Source organism: Drosophila sechellia, chromosome 2L, assembly GCF_004382195.2.
Source record: "Drosophila sechellia strain sech25 chromosome 2L, ASM438219v1, whole genome shotgun sequence".
NCBI classification, from domain to species: Eukaryota; Metazoa; Arthropoda; class Insecta; order Diptera; family Drosophilidae; genus Drosophila; species Drosophila sechellia.
In genome coordinates this window covers 11,009,028-11,018,337 of record NC_045949.1, presented here as the reverse complement: position 1 = coordinate 11,018,337, position 9,310 = coordinate 11,009,028, and the positions used below count along the sequence as shown (strand labels likewise).

The 9,310-nt window shown below is 47.0% G+C and overlaps 1 protein-coding gene across 3 annotated transcripts in view; it reads right to left on the bottom strand.

Moving 5' to 3' along the window:
* The window catches only part of LOC6612137 (protein abrupt), a 46,079-nt gene that overhangs the window by 1,873 nt on the left and 34,896 nt on the right, over positions 1-9,310 (bottom strand). For 2 of the 3 annotated variants that reach the window (XM_032714027.1, XM_002036618.2), the window contains exon 8: positions 6-707. In XM_032714027.1, the coding sequence (XP_032569918.1) occupies positions 6-707 (702 nt within the window). Of the gene's footprint in view, positions 1-5; positions 708-785; positions 3,455-9,310 lie in introns of those variants that run through there. The other variant, XM_032714028.1, reaches the window with a different exon arrangement.

Sequence of the window (9,310 nt, the reverse complement as noted above, 5' to 3'; positions counted from 1 at the left end):
CTCACCGAATGTGTTCTCCGTGATGAACTGCAGATAGGTGTCCAGCAGGGATTGTCCAGGCGCGTTGCTGTTCGGCAGCTGAACGGCCAAGTCCTTGGGTTGACCAAGAGCAGCCGCAGTGGCCGCCACGGCAGCCGCCTCATTTCGCATCCTGGCGTGCCCAAAGTTGCTCAACAGGCTCTCGTGGTAACGGCTCAGGTCGCTGCTGCTTCCGCCCATTCCATACAAGCCGTTGCCCGTGGTCAGGTCCTCGGGATCGTCGTCAGAGTCCTCGGCATCGTCCATGGGTCCACCGCTAGCGTTGCTTAAATCCAACTTGGCCTGGCTGCTACCTCCTCCGCCGCCCCCGCCGCTGCTGCCACTTCCGCCGGTGGGCGAGGCTCTGGCCCTCAGCTCAGCGGGAGAGATCTTGACACCTGCCTTGGCCAGGAGGCGCGAGGCGAGCTCCGGATCGAAAGCACTGGGCATGGGCAGGACGGGCAGGTCCTTGGTGGAGATGCCGCGATGTTGGCGCGACATGTGCGAGTGCAAGGAGTTGCGGGACTTGGCCACCGTGCCGCAGAGCACACAGCGATAGCCGGGGCACACGGTGTGCTTGTCCTCCAGATGGGTGCGCAGTGTGTGGGCGGAGCGGTAGATCTTTCCGCACTTGGGGCAGGGACGCGGATCTGTGGCTCGGACGCGCATTTCCAGGGAGCGTCGGGAAACTGTAAGACACATTAATGTACAAATTAGTCTTGGGCTCATCGAAGTTCCGCTAACAGAGAGACCAATGAAAAGCCAGCTAGTCTTCGTTTGCTCTTTATTGTTCACCAAAATAGATTTGCCGCCACCTTCAAATACATTCCTTCAGGCAACGCGCAGATACAAGATACTCCTACTAGATACATTTGTTTTCGCCCCTCAGACAATTTCGCAAACTAAAATGGCATACAAACGGTTGTACAATCGCTGTACATATGCTTGTTTTCTCTTTGGGCTTTATAAACTACAATTGTAAAATTGTCCGTTTCGAAATAGAATTTATATTTAGTCATCATCGGGATGCAATCTCGATGGACCTCATTTAGCCAGTTTTGTCTGGAGTTTTTAGTGTGTTTTTGATTAACATTATAGGAACCTTTTTACGTATGTCTGCTCTTGGAGTGTTATGCCGCCAATTGATTCGAATTACAGCTTAGTGAACCTAGGGGTAATCAACAAAAAAATATCTCCTTGAATTTTGAACTTTCTCTAATACAAATCGTTTTCAGTTTTTCAGTTTTTCATTGTTTTTTTTTTCACTTTCGTTCGTATCTCTCTTTTAATGCTCAACTTTGGTTTACTTGTTTTTCAGTTTTCATTTTTTGGTTTTACTTTTTTTTGGCTAAAAATATATTACGCAGGCACATTCTATTTTGTTTCAGTATCAATATTCATAATAACTACTTTATATATTTCTATATATCATGTTTCTTTGTTTGCTCGTTTTTAGCTCTTTATCTACATAGTTATCTCACCCTCTATGGCTTAATCATACGTATTTTGCTTATGTAACTCTATGAATTAATGTTATTATTCTTGTGGTGTGTAGTTCTTCGGTTTCGTTAGCTTTTACTTTAATACTGCACAATGCTTGCTTAACTGGAGCGTTTCTGGAACCCAAACCCACAGATTTGATCTCCATTAGCTAGTGTAAAGGAATTCAGAGTTTGAGATTTACTTTTGCCTTAGGTAAACGCATTAGAGCTGCACTTGTAGTATATGTACTTTATCGCATATAGGAACGTAATAATTGTTGTAAGTTTCCTAACCCAAAGCGTTCATCCATCGCCGCCAATCATGTAGCTCCTCTGCAATCATTGGGTATATATCTTACCGTTTGTTGAAAGTATGAATTTTTAATTGTTAATACTCGTATATACTCGTATACTACATAAATAATAAACAATGAACCGAATCGTACTGAATCCTTTGGTAACAAATCCGTAAAGGACACCCAGATCATCTTTTTTGGTAACCCAAATGAAACCTTTTATGGACTAAGAAAGAACAAATTGACCACTTGGAGGAGCTTCAGTGACTGGTGGGCAGGATGTGCAGCAGTAGTTGGCCCTTGGGCAAGGATCTCTCGTGCGCTTACAGTTACTTTTAGTTATAGTGGGACTCCGAGTGGGTCTTGGACTACTTTTGGCTATCTACGATAGATGCGAGTGTCTCGAGACTGGGTGATTTCTCGTGAATTGCGAGTTAGATTCGATTTATTGTCGCCATTGTGACTGACTGAGAAGCAGCAACCTAGAAAGCTTTTAGCGTGACTACGCGGAGTAACATTAGCCCACGGCCTCGCAGTTTCATTTGAAGTCCGGACCGCCGGCGAAGGGGCCGCCCGATGACCGCATGGCCTTCATCTTGGCCCACTGAAGCGTGTGCTTGATGCGCATGTGATTCCGCACCGAATTGGGATGCGCGAACCGGCGTCCACACTCGATCACCGGACAGACGGGACTGTCGCGCGGATAGTGTCGGTCCAGGTGCTGCCGGAATACCCGCTGCTCCAGTGGTGTCTCACACAGCGGACATGGCAGCATGTAGTTGCTGTTTCCGGCTGCCGCTCCGCTGCCACTTCCCATGGCCACGGGTTCAGCACTTCCTGGTCCCGGTCCGGGTCCGGTTGCCACCACCTGACCGGGTCCACTGGCATTGTTACCGGGACTGGCCGATGCAGCTGTCGCATTCGCAGCCGCCGCGGCAATGGTGTTTTGAAAGAGTTCCGGAAAATCTCGTGACCTGCTCAGAGCTATTGTCCTGGCCATAAACAGATTTGCCGTCAGTTGCTGCTGGTGCGACTGCTGCAGCTCGTCCAGATACTGCTGCTGCTGCTGTTGCTGCTGCTGATGCTGCTGTTGGTGTTGCTGCTGGTGCTGCTGCTGGTGTTGCTCCTGCTTCATGAGCAGCGTTTGGTAGAGCGTGGACTCGCTATCCTGGCGCGTTCTCTTCATGGTCAAGGAAATGGCCGAGGAGGCCGACGAGGAGCGATCATCCTCGTCCTCGTTGCTATTGTGCTGCTGTTGCTGCTGCTGCGCATGCTGCTGCTGGTTGCCGCTGCTGCAGTCCATGTCCTGATCCTCTTCGCTGTCATTCCAGGATCGAGCCGACGGCGTGGGCGAGGAATTGGCCGATCGGTTCTTTTTCGTATTGTTGTTATTGTTGTTGATGCGCTGCTGGTGATGATGGTGGTGGCGATGATGATGCGGCTGGTGGTGATGGTGAGGCTGGTGGTGGCTGCGCCGCTGGTCAAACAGTTGACGCTGCTGCTGCTCCTGCTGCTGCATCAGCTTGGCCAGCTTACAGGCCGCAGGACGACGGTCGGCGGCATGGGCCTCGTGCGGTCGCTGCTGCTGCACTGCGTCCTCTTCCGTTTCCGGCTCCAACACCTCCTGCTTGATGCCGCTCTTGGCATTCAGGAATGTGCCTGCGATCCAATTGTGGGGAGAGTAGGAAGTCAATGAGAGATCGAAAATCAGAGGCTACATAAGGGTGTGCTATTGGTTTCATTAGCCAGCTTCAATTTGGATTTTCAATTGTGGAACGTGTGTGTGTTTTTGGGGTCAATTTTGAGTTCCATCATAAGCAGCAGCAACAACAACAACAGCAGAACTGAATTAACCGCGGCTCTGTTTCGAAATTTATAATCACTTTCGGGTTTACCAATTAGAGCCAATTTCTGGACGATTTTAATATTTTTATTTTTTTTTTTTGGGAACACATTCAGTTCTAGAGTTTGGAATATTGCTTCAACTACCGCCTGAATCGGAAGTCCACACACACACACACGGTTTAAGCCAATATTTTGGAAGACAATCTTTCTTTGTTTAGCCAATCTCATCAGTTCAAATATATCGTGTAATATAAGGTATTTAAGTGTATATATGATTATACATTCATTTTTGTTTTTTTGTTTTGCAGGCAGGCAGGCAATGAGTATTTAAATTATTTAACAAAAAAGTGCAAACAAACTAAACAACTAAAAACTGATATATATTATTTACACAATAGTTCTATGGCTACAGTGAAACTCACAAATGCTGGGATTTATGGTATTTCATTTAGATATTATCCCCTCGCCTATTGGGTGCTAACTTCATGACTTTTTCGTTTTAATCAAAACATATTTGATTGCAATTTAAATGATGTGTTCGGTGGTTTCCGTTCTAAGACTGCATAACGCACAGATTCGAGTGGGAATAGCCCTGGGGAAAAGGGTGGATCACGGAGTTTGGGGGTTGGAGAAGCGTATCGCGTGTCATGGAACCATTGCCGGATTGGACGGTCGTACAACTCTATATGCGAACTGCGATTGTGCATATACATACGTATGTAGACCATATCCAAGTGGCGTGCTGGAACACACCTGGCCCCGTCCCCGATTCAGATATATCCTTTTGCATTCCGCCCGCTCCCATTTGCAGCGCCATTTCCATTTCCACCTCCACTTTCAGTTCGGTTTCGTTTGAATATTCGATAATAATAAATATTGAAAAATAAAACGCAATTTAATGTCTACAAAATTGCCAAGGCCCATGCCAGAAGGGCCATCGAATCGAAATATTGAGTCATTTTTGGGATGGCCAGAGGCTTTGCAGAATTGGGCGTGCAGGTCATGACGCAAGGCGGCGACTCCTCCTCATCCCTCCCCTCGCATCAAAAAAAAAAAAAAACCTAAAATCAAATTAAACAATTTAGCTCTGCCTTTGTGCGTGACAACTCAAGGGAGAAGGCAAACAATTCGGCTGCATAAATATATCAAGTGAAAAATACAATAAAATCCAATCGAATAAAATGGAAACTGCAATATGCAAGGATCCCCATACCCACAATCCCCCAACCCGCTTGCATATCTATATAGCTGGCCCTGTCTCTCGAATGAGCTGGCATATGCTTAGATGCACATGAAACATGCATGGCCGCATCACAGTTTTCTTCGGCGAACAGAACATCCCGAGCTCCTCGTCGATTGGCCGGCGCTCAAGTGCAGCCAGGACAACCCAAACCATGCCATCCCATCCCGACCTGGCCGAGCAGGACAGGATGGGCCATCCTGCCGATCGCCTTTGACCAGCCAAGCACATTTCGAATTTGTCACATTTGAGGAAACCGAAAGGATGTCACCCAGCCAGCCAGCCAGCCAGGCAGCCAACGTGTGTGAGGCATTCTGCTCCTGCCTGCAAGTGACAGCCACAAGAACAAGTCCTGAAAGAGGACATTGTGTGGCCCGGATCAAATCAGGCGTAAGATTTCCTCCCGCCCTTTTTACCTCGGCAAGTGCACTTTTTGTGAACGATGCGTTTGGACGACACGGGCACAGGTGTGTGAGGAATGAACTCCCAGGGTGAAGCCTTTGGAGCCGTGTGCGTTGGCCTGGGCTATTCCTGCCCGTCTTATTTTTGGCCACCTCGGTGGCTGTGCATAATTAATGAAATATAAAATGCAAAACCTAATTTTTCCTAATAATTATGCATCTAAAATGTCTATTTTTGTGGATGGAGAACCCCTTCTCTATAAAATGTTGCCAAATAAGAAAATTCGATTCCTACCATCAAACTATTGCCTGCGTTTCATTTCTTAAGTATTAGAATGATCCATTCGAGATTCGTAATTGTTAATTTCCGTTCACAAAGAAACCTCGGCGATTAAAGATATTCCAGGGCGTGTGCACCTATTCCAAATCCAGGGCTTGGTGAGCAACTGCCACCTGGCCATCAATTATGGCCGCATGCGAGCGCGTTTTCTGTGCCAATTCGCGTTAAGGAAACCCATCGGGTTATGCAAGACATCGGACCACCGGACGATGGTCGATGGTCGATGGTCGATGGAACCTCCGCACCCACATCAATTACCAGCGGAGCATTCAATCGCAGTGCGACTACGGGACTTCCTGAGATTCCGATCCCCGTGCGAGGAGACGGACTCGCATGTCGCGGTCCTGTTAGCGGCAATAGAAATTAGCTTTATTAAAGATAAAGCGGCGACGCGACCCGGGTAACATTTCCTTTCGCGCCAAGGGGCCATTATAACGAAGTCACCACCGCCGCTCCATATAGTTATTATTCCCTTTACCCCGCGTTTCAGGACTCGTTTTGCATTTCGAGAATGGACTGCAGAAGGAGGTGCCGGCAAATAATTAATTTTTCTATATAAATCACTCGCGTCAATGGGCCAGGCCCATTGATACCATTATAGCCACCATCGTTCCGCCCGGGGGCCAATGTGTAAACATTTCCGAGCGGCGCTTTGTCTCTGTCCGGGGGTTAGGGATCAGGGGTCGGGGGTCAAAAGGGTTGCCAAGGGTGCGTCGTAGGTGTGTTTAACGGTCATTTCTCGATGTCTTGCGATCGTTATCACCTCGCTTATTATTATTATTGTTATTGCTGTTATGCATATTTCGCCCCCCGAAGCCTCTTGTAATTTGGTTCGGCCTTTTGTTCTTATTGGAATTTATTACTTAATAAGTTTTTTCGGTCGGTAAGGGCGATGGCAAATGGTTTTCGGGCTGGTCAGTCCGACCCACCCATTCAGATTTTTACGACCGCACGCTCAGCAATATTTCCATTGCTTTTGAATTTTTGAAAGTAACCAGAATTGGTCTTAATCCGAAATCTTGCCCGATAATAAAACTATAAAATTGCGGGTCGGACCTTGCGTTTTTATTAATTTTTATGGTCCGTTTTATTTGGCGAATTTTTGCAATAAAACGTATCTGCGTCTCAAGTATCTGATGGATACAAATTGGCGACGTCCTGCAGTTTTACGATCTCCGACCCCAAAATAATAGTTGTGATTGAATTATGGATAAAGTGGATTACTCGGCCGGCAATTTCATATGCGACCAAGTGTCGTAAAATCGCTGACCGAATTCATTAGATACTCCCGTTCTCTCCTCAGTTAATTAGCTTTCAGGGCTATCTACTTTCCCAGGGATGAGGAACACTGCGAACTGGTCAGGATATGTATCGGGAAACCCACTTTAGATTGCCAACGCTGCCCAGATGTCAGACGACACATGCCGGGACAATCCATCTCTGCATTGCTTTATCTTATAAATAAAACGCAGCCACAAAAGAAAAACAGGAGAAAAAAACTGAAAAAAAATGGCAAAGTTTGGTCCGCTGAGGGAGGCGGGAAAAGTGGGCGGGGCATTGGCACGTACGGCCAGCCAAAAGCCAAACGAAATGTTGTTTAAACTTTGCAAACAAGTTTGCTTGTTCGCTTTGCTTTCTTCCACTTTTCTTTCAAGATACACTTTCAAAGGGTGTTTATGTTCGGAGAATCAGTTTGCAGACCAAATTGAAGGGGTACTTAAAAATAAATACTACATTATAGAAAGTTTAAAATCCATTTTTGGGCTTAATGCTATTGATCCTTTCTAAGCTTCATAGATAAACAATTAAGAATCCTACTTTACTCTATCCCATCTTACAGTAGGCAGAGTAACCCTAGGTTGTTAGGGTATTTGGATTATTCGGTACCCTTTCGTTACCTTTTTTATCTTTGTTGTCCCTGCACATACATATACGTATAACTGTAAGTGTGGGCGAGGACTTCGTTTCGCATTCCCTCATAGATAGCATTTGAAATTGAAAGCGAAATTGCCGTTGAGCATGTGTGACGACAGTGGAGGAGTTCCGGCAAGACGGGAGGGGAGGCAACATCGAGTGATATATGAACTGGCAGGATGGCCACCTACCCTCCCACAGGCAATCTGCCTCCCATTTTTCCTGAATTTCCCAAACACCGACATCAGAGCATTGACATTCGCCATCGACAACGCAGTTTTCGGGACGGAATAAAAAAACAAATTGTAAGTGACGCCTCGAATGCATATTCAAGGCGGACACATGCCAAGATCAAGTCGAGAAGTTTTTGCTGGGGATACAGGACTCAAGGATTCCAGGGACAGCTGCTCCTTGGCCTGTGACGAATGTTGATGGGACCCGGCCGATAATGCCGTTTGTTTGTCTGCCCTCTTTTTTTAACTTTTGAAATGAGAAAAGTTTCAGTGGGCCAACGTGTTTTTAATATGATTGCGGCGAGTGTGTGTAACTTGCGCTTCCCAACCAGCTAAGAAAAATGCCGTGCAGAAAGTGTTGCCTACTTAGGCGGGCCAGAATCGAAATTAGCCGGGCTTAAGCGGCGGAGCCAAGCTGGTGGTGCCCATAAATTAGTCACTCGGTCCAGATGTGGGTGGTCCAGTTGGGACACACACACTCAAGTATTACCCTCTTCCAATACACACACACATACACAATCCCACACACGGAGATAAAGCGAACAGGCAAGTTAAAAAGGATAAATCGCTTGTGTTCATCGCTCTTCGCACATAATAAATGTATCTTTTACTTGCGCCGCATGAGGAGCGTAAGTAACTCCCCGTGAACCACCAAGAAACACCACTGCCCAGCCACCCACTTACCCCACTCACACACACACACATACATGTGCAAGACAGCACAGCAGTCGTGTATGAGTTGTATATAAAGTTAACAGCATTTGGCTATCTTTTTGCAATTGATGTATTACACATAAAAGTTTTCAGCTCGACCCGCACACACACACACAGACGTACATACATACATTGAGACACTCAAGCATCCATGTACTATATATTATCTATGCCCCCACATGTCCCCACTTTGCCATGCGTTGGTGTGTGTGTCCGTGTGTAAGAAGTCCAAGACATCCACGAGACCACGTCCGCAAACAAAACGCACGCATACAATTACAAAACTCTTACACGTACGTGAGTCCCTTATGCCAGTGTGCAAGTGTGTGTGTGAGTGGGTCGAATGGTCGAGCTTAGGTGGGTGGGGTGGGCCGGTGAGGAGATGGAGGGGAGGGTACGGTTCGGGTAAGACAGCAAAGGAATATTGTTAACCGACTACAAAATAAATACGAAAACTTTTAATGCCCCCGGCTGCCGAGGCAAACGTTGAAAAATGCTTTGCCTTCACACACAGACACGTGCATGCCACACACACTCACACAGCCACACACACACAGACAGCCAAAGGACAGCTGGGACGGACATGAACGTCTTCGGACTCATTGCCACTTGCAAAGCCCAACTACACATACAGACGGACAGGCAGACAGACAGAATCAACTACACGAGCAGTTGAAGGGGGTTGGTGAAACGGGCGCAGGGGGGGGTGGGGGGGATAGGTCTTGAGGGGGGACAGACCTTTATCTTGCTCTCTCTTTCCCTTTCCCTTTCTTCTCCTTCTCCTGCTTCCTCTTCTTTCGCTGTGGGTGTGCGTGTAAGGACATATGC